We start from the raw sequence: 17,470 nt of genomic DNA on the forward strand, positions 1-17,470 counted from the left end.
TAATAATACAGCTGTAGTTTGAAGTCTTTCTCAGATGTAATTCTCAAAAGTAATTTCAGTTGTGGTCAGAAAGTTTTATACACTCATCATGGGTGTGAATGTTAGACATATTGGGGGCTTTTAATGATTTATTGCAACACTTGTTTCCTGGGTGAAAAGACTATACCACAAACMGATGCAATGGTTTTTAATTTAGACRTGGGCAAAATTATACAYATAGACTTAAATATAATCACTCCAACTAATATTTGCTAAAATGTCTTTTAGTAAGATGCTCCAGAACTACAGACTTTTATATCCATCAACAAGTTTTTGACATAATTCTTATCTTATATTTGACCATTTCTCTTGACAGAATTGGTAGTTTAATTTGGTTGGTCTTCTTGCTTTTAGATATATATTTTTTATATTTTTCTTCTTATCGTATAAAAATTTATTTGTTTTGTTTTAATGAAATGAATAAAGGAATTGATATATAATCATAATCCACAAATGTTAAATAGGGTTCAGATCAGGACTATAAGAGAGCCGTTCARGATTCCTAATGTTAACCTGCTTAATCAGAGAAACCAGTTTTGATCATTGTCCTGTTGGAACCCAATTGAGTCTAAGTTTCAAACTGAAGTTGAAGAATATAGAGGGGATACTTCTTTATTATTCCTTTTTTATTATATCACAGCATGAAGCTTTCACCACCTTGCTAAGCTTTTATATTGTTTTAAAGACTCATTGTAGCTGGAATTATCATTCCATTCTGGGGAAAACATATGATTCAAGTATATAATTAAAAGCCCCCAATTAATTCCCTCTTTTTATGTTTAGACGAGGCTCGAGRGTGTCTGTTTGCATCCCATGCATCTCCATAAGTGTCATATATACCCATATCATTCAGCTTTGTTCTCCATGTTTCATCYATCTGTCTCCCTTCCCGTCCCCAAAAAAGYGAAACTAGAGGTTGTCAGTCAGCAGCAGCCTGAGGATGAGGCTCCAGAGCAGCTCAGCAGTTATCATGAAGACGGAGACATGCACTTAGAACAGACAGATTGTTTAAGAGAGCCCCAGGCTTTGGGCATCCACAAAGTCCAGACGCCTGAGGCCATCAATGGAGGAAGTCATCAAGGTGTGTGTGTGGTTCTGTATACAGCTGGAGTGGGAAAATGGCCACTTTTTTTTCTTTATGAGTGTGTGTGGTTGTCCGTTACCAATCATGCATGAACCTCTTGGGCTCTGTATTGAGTACAACTACTCTCTTCTCTTGGTTTATAAATTGACATGACGCCACCTGTAAAACAAGCCAGTACCTTGTTAAATGAGTGATCATGGCAAGTGACACTCCTCCTAGCTGCAGAAACTGCCTGAGCTTTTTTCTCCAACAAATTTTATTGAGATTTCCATTACCAACGCTGAGCCTTTATAGCAGATTTTGTTAAGCATCTTCTTAAAAATAGTTAAATATCAATTTTGACATGTGTTATCATGAGAAGTTAAAGGACAGAATACAGTTTTGTTTTGTTTTTCCATTCCTAAAACCTAAACAGATTCTGGAGAAGTGCAAGCAATGGCTAAAGGCTTGTAGCTCCTCATAACAGCTGAATACAACAGTTATAGACAGGAACTACCAAATTTTTGTGTGTACAAAGGTAAGCACAAGTAGATTTACCATGTACTGATTTTCATAATTTTATATGTTGTGTTGTATTAGTATCAAATAGATAAAATGAAAGGTAATATTTAAATAATGCAGTTATGTGTAGATCTACGTTGCAACTTTGGGTTACATAAGTTTAGTCTTTGATATTAAACAGTTAACAATGAACGGATTTTGCTTATTTAATTGGTTGTGTTATGTGAAATGTACACTCTTAGTACATACTAAATTTAAGTGAGTTCTAACAATGGATTGCTCACTAAACAAGTAGTTCAGTAACTGCAGTTTAAGTTTCTAAGTATCTGTTGTAAGTCTTACGCAAGCACAAGTTTATTGCACTGTTTTGTTCTTCCTCTGGCTTCAGAAGACTTGGGCTTTAACTTRAGTTTCTCCATGATTTCTTTAAAATAACTTCGCTGAACTGATGTATGACTCAGTATCAAACTTCTTTACCTCATTGGTGGCTGATTATTCAAAAATGTCTCCCCAGATATCTCTGGTGATTCACAACGTCCACTATTAAAGCTGTCTAGGTTGTCRGAGGTTGCTTTACCCGAGGTAACATGACTATGTAGGAGGAGCAAAATTACCTTTGGCGTCATGTCAATTCTAATGCAGCTCAAGCTTCACTGCTGCTTTGTTGCTCTCAACTTTGTAAGCTTTTGCTTCAATACCAAAAGTTCTCATCTGCAAATGGCGTAACAGCATTTTGATTTTGAGCTATATTTCATGCAATACACAACCATTTGCTTTTTACAAGCACATAATCAACCATATTATGGTTGATCATTTTTGCACTTTAGTGTTGCCAGCTACATTGCAAATGCAAGTACCACTGTCTAAAAATGTCATTGTAGATCTAAATGTTGGCAGAATTACTGTTTTGTACATTTTATGTGGCTTTTGCTGAAATATTTTGGTTTAGCTTGGGTTTTGTATGATTASTTCACAATGTAGCGCTAAATGTATAAGTCTGTTGTAAATCATTTGCTTTATGTTTCAGTGTTTCCATYTTGTCTCAAAATAAAGAATAAAAATGTTTTCCTATTGTTGCTTAGAATTGGTCGTTAAAATTCCCATTTATTGGACACTTATTATCAAACTATTAAGGATTGCATTATTTGAAACTCAAAAACAATCAACAGGTTTTCCACAATTGCCACCTCAACTGTTTTGCAATAGAAATTCAACAGGTGTACTGTACCATTATTTTTTGTCATCTAATATCATGCAACTCATTCCTTCATTCCAGTTCTGCACGCTGCCTTAGATGTTCTGACCTCCCCTTGTGCTGTTGTGGCCTGCCACAAAATACACTGTGCTGTGTGTTTTGCTTGATGGAGAGTTACMGTATCTGTGTGCAGAAAACCTCGGCTGTATGGGCTTAGCTTTGGTGGATGCTGCAAGCAAAGCTTTTAGCTAATGACTCATTTGTATAGTAACCTTCAAACTCACAGCTGGACCAGAAGAGAGCGAGGCGTCCTCTGAGTCCGYGAGGAAAGAAGAGGAAAGTCACCTGACACTGTTATATGAGAGACCAAAAGCCGAAGAACTTGCCTTGGATGAATCCCCATTTGCCCCTGTGAAAGAGAGGGATCTCACTGAAGCTGCTTCATTTGAGCAAGCTGATGAAAAAGCTATTGAAAGCTCCAAGCTTTTGGAGTCAACTGTAATGGAACATGAGGAAATTTTACAGACAGAGGACAAACCAAGTCTTAACACTGAAGAAAACTTGGAAATATCGTTACCAAACAAATCAGATGCCCCTATCAACGAAAGCAAYGAAAAAGCAGAGTTGATAGGAGAGTTGATTCAAGAAATAGGTAAGGATGACCAAGACAGTAGTGTTCAGAACGTTGACTCAAGTCAAGAAACACTGAAAGCTACATTTGAWACACCAGTAGACCAATGCTCCGGGTCAAAAACTTACTTTGAAACAACTTCACAAAGTCAAGAAGAGGAGTTGACGCAGAGCTATTATGAACTCAGTTTGAAATCAGAGACAAAGTCAAGCGGGGAACATGAATGTACTGTGGAAAAACTTGAACAGGAAGGGGAAGAGGTCGGGATAAATCTTTGTAAAATGTCATTAGAGCAAAGTTTGTCCCTGGAYGTTCCTGGTGGATCTTCAGCGGTACATACCGTAAAGGCAGACGAGTCAAGACCATTTTCACAAAGCTTGTATCCAATTGGCGGTAGTGTTGATAAATCAGAATTTCCTCCCTCAGCTCTASTTGTCGAGAGTTGCACACCAAAGTTTCCCCCAACAGTCTCCATTACCCCAACATCTGCTACATCAAATGAAGATATCCCAACAAAACCAAAAGCATTATCTGATGAGCACAGCTCTAGCTTTGAACAATCAGAAAACCTTTCTGAGATGTTAGACTTGGCTGGAGTTCTACCTTGCCCATCATTAATGAGGAAGGAGATGGATTACACAAGACGAAAGTCAGTCCCCGCCAATGTGTCAGGTCTTGTAGGGAGTTCATTGGACAAGTTTGCCATGGCAGATCAAATATCAAAAGTGGTGGCAGGGGAACAKCAGCTGGAGGAACTTGGTTACTGTGTGTTTAGTGAGTGTTCAGCACCAATGCCTTCTCCTGCTGATCTACCCAGTCCTGGGTACACTTTGCAACASTGTTTCCCCTCTCTGGACAGTGAAATAGAGGGAGATCTTGGAGTCTTGGATGTTAAAGATATTCAAAAACAAACACAGCCAAGTGATAAGAMAGAAACTGTCACAAAGATTTCTCAAAAACCAGATTCACCTGTTAAGACGAGCCTGATTCTTGAAAAAGCTGTGACAAGTGGGATAAAACCAGATCGCCTACGTATCCCAATGACAACTTCGAAAGACAGACTCACTGAGTTGCGTCTAGAGACAGGCCTGCCTGGGGACATAAAAATCCAAGCAATCCCTGAGGTCGACATTGAAAAAGACCCCTCWAGAGAAGCTTCTCCCATCCCACCCGACAACTCATTTACTTTCACTCCAGCAGAAATTGGAAGCGAAGTGTCTCTCACTCCCATCACCCCTAAGTCCCCAACCGAAGTTTCCCCAGCTGAAGTTCATYCAGAAAATGAAGTCTCTGAAGGAAGGGAAGTGAAAGAAGATGTAACAGAGATGACCTCTTATTCAGAGGGTGTTGATCAGAAGCCTGAGTTAGACAAAGAGACAATTAAACCCGACCACGAAGTTCTGGAAGAAACAGACAATCAAAAAGACATGAACAACATAGGCAAGCCTTCAACATCCTCTCAAGTGTTACACTGTAGCATGGAGGAGAAYAAAGATTCTAAAATTCAAAGTGAGCATTCGAAACCAGCAAGATCAGAAGGACTGGAAATGCAGGAGACCTCAGACACTAATCAGAATTCGGGKATAGACAAAAGATTTCAGCCACAAGAGCTGACTCTGACAGAAGATTTTCCAAGACCACATTTATGTTCTCCAATCATTATCATACCTCAAACACAAGTAGACGAAGAAGTTGAGGAAGAGGATGACATTGAGATAGCCGAAGAACCTCAAGAGATAATGGTAGAATTGAYTGAGCCTCAGCACCACCAGATGGATAAATCAGAAGAGAGACCAATTAAAGAACTTGGATCTGAGGATCCAAAAAAAGACCAAGTGAGGCTGATGGTAGGTGATCAGATGCTGGAAGATGATCCTGTGTCTGGAGCTGAAGAATGGAGTCATAGTGCCCTAAACAGTGACGAAGGGGAGCCTGCAACGGACAGTTCGCACTTGTCTCCATGTTCTGACCATGACTTACCACCGCAGTCAGAGGATGGAGGTGAAGCTGAAGACATGAAAGTGGATAAAAAAGAAGATGGTATAAAGATAGACAAGCTGAAGGATGAAGAGATAAAGGAAAATCAAACTAAGGGGAAGAAAGCAGAAGAAGCAGATTCTGGTGAAGTAGATGAAGGGAAGAAAAAGAAAACAATGGGAGAAGGGGATGCAACAAAAGAGGAAGAAACTGAGATTGGCGTGGAAGCAACAAGCCAGGCTGGCAACGATGAAACTACAATGGATGTGTCTATCCTTGAAACAGACAGTGGCTGGATGGACTCACAAGGTACCCAAAACCTATAAAACTGTCAATATGCATTACTTCTATACTTAGTTTTGTAATATCAAAAGAAAATTAGTACCAGAAATCTTATTTTTAATAAATGTGTCTTGGTTTAGGATAGCTCCTTGGTAGCATGGAGAATTGGTCTTCTCTTTTGCCCTCTCTGCTACAGATGAGGATAAAAGTATCATGACTGAGCAGATCAAAGCCCTCCCTCTTACCAAGAGTTCTACCAGAACGCTTGTAGTGGCAGACCGACTTGCTAAACGTGGCCTCACTAAAGGACGGGGCCGTCCCAGCACTGCTGATTGTAAAGTGTCCCGCAAAACACCCATCCACCATCCGCCAATAGAGGAGAAGATGAAAAAGAAAGGTTCCTATTCTGTGTTAAAGTTTTCAGACAGAAAACAAGTACTGTTGCAATGTGTAGTCAGAAAACTTTGATATTAATTGCAGATTTGTTGGTGTTTAAATGAGGTTTCCATGTTGGTATAATCCTGTCTCTCCCCTTTGCTAGTAGGCGTGCGGAGGGCTGACCAAAATAAGGTGTCAGCCCTCCAAAGTCGCTCTCCGTCTCGAAAAAGTGGGGCCAAAGTGGCGGCCAGACACCCTAAGCCTGCTCCACTACATGGCTCTGTTAGACGCAAGGCCCCAGGTGAACACTTGTCACCAGGTATCAGCGCCTTGAATAGAGAGAGAGATTTAAAAAAACACACAATCCAGTTTTCTTTGTAACTGATTTCATAATGATTAAAAATAAGTCCTTTTAGAAACAAAAGTGGGTTTTGAAATCCAATTTGTCTATCTCTCTTTATTTTTGGCTCATTGAGGAATCAAGCAAATGCATTGTAGCTGGCAAACATCATGTCCTGCTGATCCATTGTTTAAAAGTTTAATTCAGCTGCTTCATTTCTTTTGKTGAAAAGTGGAGGACTCACTTGTGCTTCGCTTCACATTTGTGCTTTATTCTGCTCAGTGCTGCTTTTGTTTGTTTTTGGTATTTAATGACTCGGGTATCTTTTTTTATTTCTAATACTGGTCGCATGTTGCAGGTTGTGTGTTCTGTAAACACTTTAAATCTATAGCAATCAACTAAACCCAATAAAACAAGTGCTAAATGCCATTTTTTTCTTTGCTGTGTTGCTCTCTGTTCATAACATGAGTGCACTTTGTGTGCATGCATATCTTTCTAGCCGATGGCACCTCCTGCTGGTTTATATGTAACATGTCTGTTTGCCTCACAGGTGTAGAGCACCACCACCCCCTCAGTGTGGCGCAGCAGTCCAGAGAGAGACCTACTGTAAGTAATATCACATACACATAAAGTGGTTGCGATTACTATTAGTACAAGCATTAAATATTATTTTATTTTATTAAAGTACAAATTCACATTTTTTTGGAGGGAACAATATGTCAAAGTGCACAAACTAAATGAAGTGTTTAGGGGATTTTTATTTCAAAGTTGTTGTAGGTGTTCTTTATGTCAGAAATCACTGAATGTAAAAAGCACACCAGTGTCATTGTTTACACCGGGGATCTTTGTATGTCTATGCAGGATAAAATGTATAACATATTTGTGTGTATATACACACAGTTATATATATGAAATTTTAGAAATTGCTTTATCTTCATTTAAATGATCAGGTAGATTTTGTTTAGTGGGAAAGATGGTAACAAAGAAGTATTTTTTCTGGTGTGAAGGTTTCAAATCTCCAGTTTTGAGATCTGCCACCTTTGTTTATGTCAGGGTTGAGAATTATTGGGACAAAAATGGCTCAGAATTTCTTTTTTTAATTTTGTTTTTAAATTTAGTAACACTTATATTCTGCACTAGACTACATTAGGTACCATACATTTTGAATTGATCGTGATCTTGCATTATAACTCATTAATAATGCAGCTTCTACATGTTTAAAGTTGTTTTTTCTTTTCTCTCTTACTGTATAGTTACGTAGCAGTGTACTGTACTTTATCCAAAATTTTTAAATCAAAATTCTTAATCAGTAAATGAAAATAAGTGCGCTTTCCCATTTATTTTTAATGCTAAATTAAATCAAAATGTAATTTTAAACCATTTAAAATAAATATATATTTAAAATATCCATTTTAGGTTTCATAATAATAAATAAAACTAGAAGTTTTGAAGGAATGCATATCTCTTTTTGCCACAATTTGAAGCCATTTTGTGTTTGCAATGGTGGATTACCTCTAGCTCACTTCTTCACTCTGATTTTATTCTGATTTGACACTGAAAGTGTTTTATTTGGCTTCTGACTGATAAAAGCAGCCAGTATACTTTAAATTAAGCATGACACAAATCCAAAAGAACAGGTTCAGATGTTAAGTTCATAAAATGGCAAGTTTGTTTTAAATAAGTGTGCAAGAAACAGACCTAAATAAATTTCTTATTAGGAAGGAAGTGCTCTTTTTTTAGGCCAGAACACTTTTTTCCTCCTGGAATAAAGTGTTTTCTGTGCTTATTCTTTCATTAAACCCAAACGACCATATATATATATATATATTCCTTCACTCCTTTGCATGATCATATTAACACTGAATTTTGCCTGCCTCTGCTTCTGTATTTTTTTTTTGTGCCGTCTGCTATAACTTTGTTTTGCATGCCCACCTTCTGTCTTTGTGTCAGTCGCGACAGAGAAAACATGTGAGTATGAACTTTGTCAGCATTCATAAAACGTTTCCTCTCATCTGTTTGTTTCTCCATGAAATACTTCCTTTCTATTTGTTATTTTTTTCACCTCTTCCATCCATCCRCCTTGCACGTCATCTGTACGCCTCTGTCCCCTCCATCGATCACCCCCAGAGCCCCACGAGGGCTGTTCTGTTAAAGATGGCAATGCAGCGCGGCGGGGGCTCCCCCCGCCCAGGCTCTGCCTGCATACTTAAACGGAGCCCCCTCGTGGAAGCAGAGCTTTGCGAGGCCCGCTCTTCCTCCGCATGCTCCTACCCGCCCCCTTTGCCAAACAAATTGGCAGGGAAGGTAAATTAAAGAGGAAAAGAAAAAGGGACGGTGTTGTCTAACTTGTCGTAGCGGAGCTGACTGTGTCTGTGGCGTTTGTTTGATTCAGGAGAGAGTGTACCGCAGCCCTGAGAAGAGGTCATCCCTCCCCAGGCCAGCCAAGTCTCTGACTCGCCACATCCCTGCTGCTGAACAAGAAGACAACAGCACCCCCTCCAGGCCAACCTGTAAGATTACACTCACTTCTCTGCCTTTAAGTTCTCCAGTGCAACTTTTTGTTTTTAATCTTTCCTGTTTTGCTATTTTTTCCCCCTCATTCCCTTTCAACCTTCGTATCCTTTTGCCTCCCGCCCCTCAAAGCGATCCGAACAGACTCCAGAGGGGACGGCAGGTCTGGAAGGGCCCCTAGTATGGCAGGTAGACCACCTAGTAGCTCCCGTTAGACCCATCACTCCTTCCTCATGAGCTGCCTTAACTTGTCCAAAACAACAAATGTGGGCTAAAGTCCTGCTGGTTCTTCCTCTGAGAACCCAGTGTTAAGCTGTGACCCATTCTGGCAAAATGCTGTTTTCATGTTCTCCATATCAAAGGCTAAAAAATGATACGTAGTTTGTTAAAACTTGGCAATTTATCGCCTGGTTTTAGCAACAAGATTTTTTTTTTACGAGTGCCAGTTTGAAAATGAGATTTTTGTTGATCTGCAGTGATAACATTTGGATGTCCAACATTTATGCTAAACATTAAATGAAGGGATTTCTCGGCAGTCAGCAGAGGAAAATTGTCAGTTTCAAAGGAAATTGTAAGAGCTATGAAACAACAAATTATTTGCAGACATACCTGTTAGAAAACTTTGATCTAAAGGTGGATTAGGAAGATTATATGCCATCTTAGAAACCGGACCCACGAGGCATCAAAAACCAGTATTTTGTAATGTTTTGCACTGCAGCTTGTGCTTATTCTGACTAATTTTGCCAGCCCAAGTCACATATCAACACCTTCCTAAAATGATCATCCAAGTCAGTGGCTTTCAAACATTTCAGCCTTCGACCCACAAAATAACTGCTGCAGAAACTTTTGTCTAAAGATAGTACTGCCTTACACATAGCTCTGTTTAAAAATGGGCATAATAACAATAAACAAACATAATAACTATGATACTGCTTTTATTCTTTTATGYTATTTTTTTTGCAACAATTAAAGTGAAAGTTCCATTAACATACTGTATTATTTGCATTGTAAATTGATGTCTGGAAATCATCTGGGGACCCTCACTTGATGTTTCAAGTCCAGACCACAACTTTGGGAACCACTGGTTTAAGTTATTTTAATTTAGTCAGGAATCCCCAAAAACTTATTTTAAATCTTTCAGTTAGAGTTGTGTTTCCTGAAAAACTTATTTTAGGAAGGTGTTTGTTTATAAGTGGCCCATCAAATCCATTTAGGAATGTAGTTTTGGTCAAATTAAGCTAAGCACATTTTCCGAATCCTGTWTTGTTTTACAGCTACATTTCAATAACAAATCACTCTGATAATCGCGGCTCCAGAGGTGTGGCCTTTTTTTATTCTGCTAATTATGATGACCCCTGGAGCACTTGTCTGAATCCTGTTTGTAGTAACGTGGAAATATTATTTTTTTYCMWTYCMRKWWYMWWWTRTRAGGTTTTCTTGWWGCCATTTTAAAAAAGGAAACCTTAAACCGTATTGAATATCGAGATTTCCCAGCTCGTATTGATGGCAGCTTTGCTAGCGAACAAGTAAGTTGGTGACAATTTAGGACTTTTCTGCTCAAAATGCTCAGAAAGGTGCCTCAAAGCATTGTTTAAGATTATATTTCAGTCTTTTTCTTCAAGGGATCCATAGATCAGGTATTTTTTTATATTCTGACAAAATACAATYATCACACATTTTTCCAACAATGCACCTGTTATGTCTCGACGCTACCTTCTGACCTAATCTTTGATGTGACRTGTCACATTCGTGTTCCAGTTAAGGCTCATTTGCAGGTTGAGCTTTAATAATTCACTCTGAAAGAAAGGGGCTTTGCAGTTAAACCTGCTGGTAATTGTCAAAGGCCACGAGGAGTCCAAAACACCAGGTGTGTTTATCATTCAGCACTCTGTGGGCTAAAATCCTACTGGATGTTTTTCTGGTAACTCAGCAACAAGCTGCCAGAGAGTCAATAAATGTAGCTGCCAGAGTGTGGGCTCTCACTGTTGTTTGATCTGGGTTGTTTGTTTTTTAAAACCTGAGCACATTTCGTTTCAACTGTACAGCGTATATTCTTTCATCGTTGTTTCATCATCATTATCAGACGTAGATGGAGTCCACACATTTGTACTCGGTCATGTTTGTTTTCAGACCTCCTCACCCTTCGTTCTCGGTGTCTTGTTTCCGTTTCAAAGGCACAGACTCAGCCCGTTCCCGGTCAGTTCGCAGCGGCGCCTCCACCCCGGGCTCAGCCGTGACGCCCGGCACGCCCCCCAGCTACTCCTGCCGCACCCCAGGCTCGCGCACTCCCGGCAGCCACACGCCCAAGTCCTTCAGCGTCCTCCAGGAGAAGAAGGTGGCGGTGATCCGAACCCCACCCAAGTCGCCATCCTCCGCCCAGCGSCAGCTGAAGGTCATCAACCAACCCCTGCCTGACCTGAAGAATGTCAAGTCCAAGATCGGGTCCACCTCCAACCTCAAACACCAGCCGAAAGGAGGACAGGTAACAGGAACATGCAGCTGGAGAGCGATTTAGGTATTCTGACAGGAAGTCTTTATCCATTGGTTGTAGTTACATCTGATAGTGGAGGGCTTTGTTGGACATTGACACCAGGTAGTTCTAGATTTTAGTTGGAATTGTTCTGAGAAARGCAGATTTTTTTGTGTTCCTGGAGTCTTTTCAGCATAATTTAGCTGGTGCGTCTAAATCATGTGTGTGATCAATCTGGGTKTAAAWACCAGCCTATCTTTAAGCCACCATKGTTCACAAATACACCAGTCGAGTCTGCAGCTATGTGTGCCTGTACTAATTAAGCAGTGCACATATACTGGGTGACACCAGTGGCACTGGTGAGACAAAAGCTGCAGTCACTGCCCCCAACATGTCTTACCTACTCACCAACTTGGGTCTGTGACTACCACCCATGCTGGCTCTAAGGCGTTAAGCTCTGRGTCACCTTTAAACCCTGCCCCCATGTGACCTCAGTTGGTAAAGAAATCACACCAAGGTGAGGAAAAGGTATCTCAGGTGCAGCTAGGAAGTGTACTTTTTAGTTTCAAGAATTGTCTTGAACTCCTGAGCAAACTTAGTCTCCCAGGGGTCTCAGTAGTGTGATTGAAATGGAGAGAAAAAAGTGTAAATTTTATGTATTTATTTGATCACATACTGGTCGACTTTTTAGAAGATATTTTCCAGAAATTCACAGCTATACCTGCTCCTGCCACATGAGGGCAGTAAATGACAAACTTGTGTTCCATTTTTAATGCAAATTATACTAAAATTATGTACTGTTTTTGATAAATTTAAATATATAATTTGACTTTGTAACAGCATAATTCATTATATACAGATATACTTTTTTYTCAGGCTTATCCAAAAAATGAACCCTTACTCTCATATTTTCCCTTTCAGAAGTAGAAATGTGATAAAATACTGACATATCTTTCTCAATATTTTCACTCTCAATCACTTTCTTAGCCGCCTCTGTGCTCCTGCTTTGTGTCTCTGTGCGTCTGCTTCCTCTGCTCTGTCTGCTGCCATCTGAGTCAGTCTGAATGAAGAACGGTGTCCCCCACACAGTCTCTCCTCCTCCCCTCTCCCTTCCTCTTCCCCAATATTTCTGCCTCGCCGAAGCCGGATCAACTGTACTGCTGACATGTTTCTAAATATAGCAAGATTTTAAAAAAAGGGAAGAAAAAGTACCAACCATCCATCCAAGAACATCCCTCATTTTTTTTTTATTGGCTCCAAGGAACGAAGCAGAATTGTTTTCCCCTGGGAGCCACTTTTTCGTCGTTTCTGCTCCAGCGTTCAGTATTTATAAAATAACCAGCAGTGACTCGCTGAGAGAACATAAAAAGACCTCACTTAACATCCTCTTCTACATTTTGTAGCAATTACCCCCCAAAACAGCTGCTTTTTAGTGTTTTCCCCAAAGCAGTCTTTTTATTGCAGAGATAAAAACAGTTGGCCGGGCTATTAGGGACGCAATTTTTAGATTAATTCTCCTCATATAAAGTCATGTCTGCCCCACATAAAAGTAAAAAATGAGTGTCATAAAAATGAGGATAAAATCCCTCCTCTTATCTTTGTCCTGTTAGATGTATGTCTGATAGACGTGATTTCCTAATTGTATTACAGATGTTCCTACCGTCCAGCAGAGAGGCACCTTTTTATTCATTTTTTGTGATGGATGAGAGGAGGGCCAGAGAACAAAGGCGATGATGAGGATGTCTACATGCATCTGTTAGCAAAATACCTCATGAACCAGTGAGGAATTTCTCATTCTCAAAAAGGAATAAAATAGATGTTCAAATACAACCTATTCAATTTTAGAGGCAGCGCAACTCAAATGGCCTCAACAGCCAGTTAACCCCTAATAAAACACACAACTGGCTATAGAACGGACAGTTTTACAAATACTGAGCTAAAGTTTAGTGTGGTAGAAGCTGAGAGTCGTCTCCAACACATACTTAACTGATGGCTCAAGATTTTTGTTTTCAGAACGTAATCATTAAATCTACAGCTGAGTAACATTTCAGGAGGCTGTCACAACTTAGCTCAGAAAACACACAAATGTCTACAACTCAGTCAGATATTCAGCTAAAGTTTTGTGTGGTCGGAGCTGAGAGTAACCCACAACTCATTTATTTTTCATAACTGCATCAWCTCAAGGATAAACTTAATTTAAACAGTCCTGTAACACCAGCAGGTTTTATGCAATTTTATCATGTAGGGTTTCCCCCAGAAAACTTGGCAAATTAGGTTTGTAATACAGGGGCCGGGGGTCATCTGTTGCTAAGCTAGGTCCATGTCATTTATCATTTTAAGTAGGGGTGTCGTATCTGTATCGGGTCCGATACCAGCATCAAGTACTCATACTCGTACTCGTAAAAGCCGGCCGATACTCTTAACCGATACCGCTTTTGTCTCCTCCTGTGCTGCGCTGCAGCACAAAGGGTAAACAACAATCCATACCAGGCGGKGGCGCTAACGCACTGACAAGTTATTTCCGACCGCACCYCCGAATAACAGAAGAAGAACGATGACGGTAAAAGAAGAAGTAACATGTCGGCAGTTTGGAGATATTTTAAGATCGGCACGGAGGACACCAAACAAGCAGACTGTCTGCTGTGCTCTGCTAACTGTCARGRGGAGGAGAGAAAGTTGGATGTTTTAACASCAGCAATTTGATTAAACRTTTGAGGACAAGACATGACAAAGAATTCAAAGAGTTTGCTGCTGCTAGCAGTAGACTTCATAAACAGCACTATGCTGCAGTTGTTGCAGTAACTTCAATGCTGTTTTTTTCTTTCTTGTAGAACAAACTAAGACATAAGCAGAATATGGAAGGAAGTTTGTTGTAAAAGCATTTTATTTTTCACTGTGGTTCTTCTGAGATTTTGTTTTAGTTGTTCCATTTAAGTTTGAACTGAAATTTACTGCACTTTATTACTATTAGTCATTTTTTTAAGTTTAAGACTGAAGCAGAGTAAACTTCTATAGATGTGCTGCTAAAATTTACGTTATAGGTAACATTTTAATTTAAATTTGGTAGTTGCATGTTGAGGAAAATGTAAAAAAATAACATTTTGTTTTTTAATGTATGCAACAGCATTTGTTTTGCAGTATTTGTATTGTTAATATATTCAGAGGGAGTGTGGCCTTATAAAAAAGAGCCTGTTTGAAATAAAATAAATGGTTTCAAAAGTTATGGTGTTTTATATATATACCAACTTATCTACTTGTCAGAGTTTGCACTACCTTTTTATTGTCAAACATAATAATTACCCAGCAATTTTTCTATGATAATTGCATTTCATTTTCATTGTTTAATATTCAACAAGTTGAACAGATAATCCACCCTAACCCCGCTACTTGGTATCGTATCGGTGAGTACCTAAACTGAAGTACTCGTACTTGTACTCAGTCTTGAAAAAACTGGTATCGGGACACCCCTACTTTTAAGGCAATCTCCGTTCCCTGTCTGAAAGTAACAGAACTTTCATCAGTGTGAGGGGGATTTGATGGGCAGGACGGGGGATTTTGTTGGGGCGCTTATCATGACAAGGGGGCAAGTAAAGCACGGTGGCTCGCTAGGCCCATAATACACTGGGGAAACACTGAATCACAAAATGCTATGCCTTTATTTACTTTATAAAGCATAAAAGAGATTTTCAAAACTTGTATTTGTTAAATATCATAAAAATATTAACTAAGTTACTTTAAAGTGCCTGTGACATGACATTTTTTAAATAAATATAAAAGCATTATTGGAAAGATAACATCAATCACATATTGCAAAAATAAATTCCCGCTGCTGATGTGAACAGTTATTGAGATATTTGCATTTGAAGTAACAGGAAGTGATGTCAAAAGGGAATGTCTGCATGGATTAGAGCAATGGTAAAATGGCTAAGGACACAGACTGTAGAATCTGATGTTTCTTTAGATTATTTTAAGTCACTATCAAAGAGAGATGAAGACAAGTCAGGTTTCAAATAATATAATTTCAATAAAGACTAGAGAGTTCTCTTTCTTAAATAGTTCCCCTTTGATGTCACTTCCTGTTTCACTTTGGGTGATCCAAGTACAAAAGAAAATATGCCATTTATGTGACCAAATGAGTAAAAATCACATTTTATGCAAGGTTTCTTATAAAAAAAATGTGCTTTCTTTGACTTTTTGTATTCGATGGATAGGAATGTCACAGGCACTTTAAGGTATACCAACAAAAACTATGCTTTTCAACACTTTCCGTAACTTAGGTCTTGTCTAAACTCCAGATAGTTTTATAAATACATATTTTTTTCCCTCTATTTAAAAATTATTACTTTCCACATCATTCTAAAAATTTAATTCTGAAATACCCACTCCAAAAACATTTGCTTTAACAACATAGCAAATACAGAGGGGAAAAAATACTGTTAGCTTGGCTAGATTTTTTTTAATAACAGTTTTCTTTCAATAAACCGTTTTAGCATCAATGTTTGGTAGAAACAGGGTCAGGGTAAAGTGATGCATGTAGGGAAAAAAATAACTGATAGAAACAGCTCCATTGTCATTTTGTTTCTAGGACACAGTGCTAAAATAAGCTTAAGCATGAAATAAGCTTTATAGAGTATCTACACCATAAACTACTGTGAAAACAGCAGGAAAGCATTTGGAGTAGTGCAAACGTTCTCCACACGCTTGTATAAACAAAGACGCAAGTAGCATTTTTTTCTTTGTTTCTTTATCGTTCCAATTGTATTTTAGGTTCAAATTTTAAGTGAGAAGCTGGACTTCAGTCATGTTGAAGCAAAGTGCGGCTCCAAGGATAATCTGAAGCACACGCCCAAAGGAGGCAATGTATGTAACTGTTTTCTCTTTCCTTTCTTTTCTATCGCTTTTAAGCTTTTAGCGCTCTGCCATGCTACTTTTATATGTCCATCTGTTTGTCTACCATCAAACTTGTTTCAATGAAACTGAAATCACTTCTAAGGCAGTGAAGAAGCACAGTCTTTCTTGGTTTTACTTCCACTTAAACAGGGTAAAAGATGTACAACTGGGACAGTGTTTTTTTTTTTTTTTGTAAATGGGTTAGTGGAGATCTTGTGTGCATTGAACTAACCAGTCCTCCTGTCCTCCCCAGGTCATGATCCCAAATGTTAAGCTGGACTTCAGCCACGTTCAGTCGAAATGTGGCTCCTTGGATAAAGTCCACTACACAGCAAGCGGGGGAAACGTAAGTGACTACCAGTGTTAGACGTTTATAACACTCACGGATGATGAATTTTGAAACATCTGCTATCTTTTATACGGTTCTTCTTCCCTGTAATGTTTGTAGCATCACTGCCTGCTCTCATGTTAACATCTCTCCAGGGAATAGTGGCTGAACATCAGTCAGCTCCTTCCTCCCTGTCCCTTATGTCTCATGGATGGCTCTCATTTCTCTGCTTCCCCCTTCGAAATGTTCTGTTTTTCTGGTACAAATGAATGTTTTGGCGCCTTATGCTTCCACTCTCAGATTCAAATCCAGACCAAGAAGATCGACTTGAGTCATATCACCGCCAAATGTAACTCCATGTCCAACATTCACCACAGACCAGGTAATGTACCATGCATTCGCTCCCTCAACAGCACAGCGTGTCGATTTGGTGGTCAAATGAAACGATGTATTAAACAAAATTAAGTTCGTTTATAAAACTCAAATTCACGACAAAAGTCATCTCACAGTGTCATATAGGAGGTAAAGCAAGTCTAAATCACATATCCAGATTCAAAGTGCCCAGTACCATGGTCACGGATTGAGGGTATTTACCAAAAGAATGAGATTTTAGATACAAGCAGTTGAAATGAGTTTTCTCTGCAGGGTAGCTGGACTCTCCCTTAGAGATAGAGTGATATGTTAGAAGATAGATACCCCCGAATGATACGTTAGAAGATAGATGCCCCTGAATGATACGTTAGAAGATAGATGCCCCTGAATGATATGTTAGAAGATAGATGCCCCCGAATGATACGTTAGAAGATAGATGCCCCCGAATGATACGTTAGAAGATAGATGCCCC

The 17,470-nt window shown here is 39.2% G+C and overlaps 1 protein-coding gene across 14 annotated transcripts in view; it reads left to right on the forward strand.

Moving 5' to 3' along the window:
* LOC106530705 (microtubule-associated protein 2) overlaps positions 1-17,470 on the forward strand; it is a 91,457-nt gene that overhangs the window by 68,741 nt on the left and 5,246 nt on the right. For 2 of the 14 annotated variants that reach the window (XM_014026390.1, XM_014026391.1), the window contains exons 6-15: positions 944-1,120; positions 6,978-7,033; positions 8,378-8,395; positions 8,555-8,731; positions 8,820-8,937; positions 9,071-9,127; positions 11,113-11,420; positions 16,176-16,268; positions 16,552-16,644; positions 16,927-17,008. In XM_014026390.1, the coding sequence (XP_013881844.1) occupies positions 944-1,120; positions 6,978-7,033; positions 8,378-8,395; positions 8,555-8,731; positions 8,820-8,937; positions 9,071-9,127; positions 11,113-11,420; positions 16,176-16,268; positions 16,552-16,644; positions 16,927-17,008 (1,179 nt within the window). Of the gene's footprint in view, positions 1-943; positions 5,737-5,849; positions 6,107-6,250; positions 6,389-6,977; positions 7,034-8,377; positions 8,396-8,554; positions 8,732-8,819; positions 8,938-9,070; positions 9,128-11,112; positions 11,421-16,175; positions 16,269-16,551; positions 16,645-16,926; positions 17,009-17,470 lie in introns of those variants that run through there. The other 12 variants (XM_014026395.1, XM_014026392.1, XM_014026396.1 and 9 more) reach the window with 10 other exon arrangements.

This window comes from Austrofundulus limnaeus, unplaced genomic scaffold, assembly GCF_001266775.1.
Source record: "Austrofundulus limnaeus strain Quisiro unplaced genomic scaffold, Austrofundulus_limnaeus-1.0 Scaffold549, whole genome shotgun sequence".
NCBI lineage: Eukaryota > Metazoa > Chordata > Actinopteri > Cyprinodontiformes > Rivulidae > Austrofundulus > Austrofundulus limnaeus.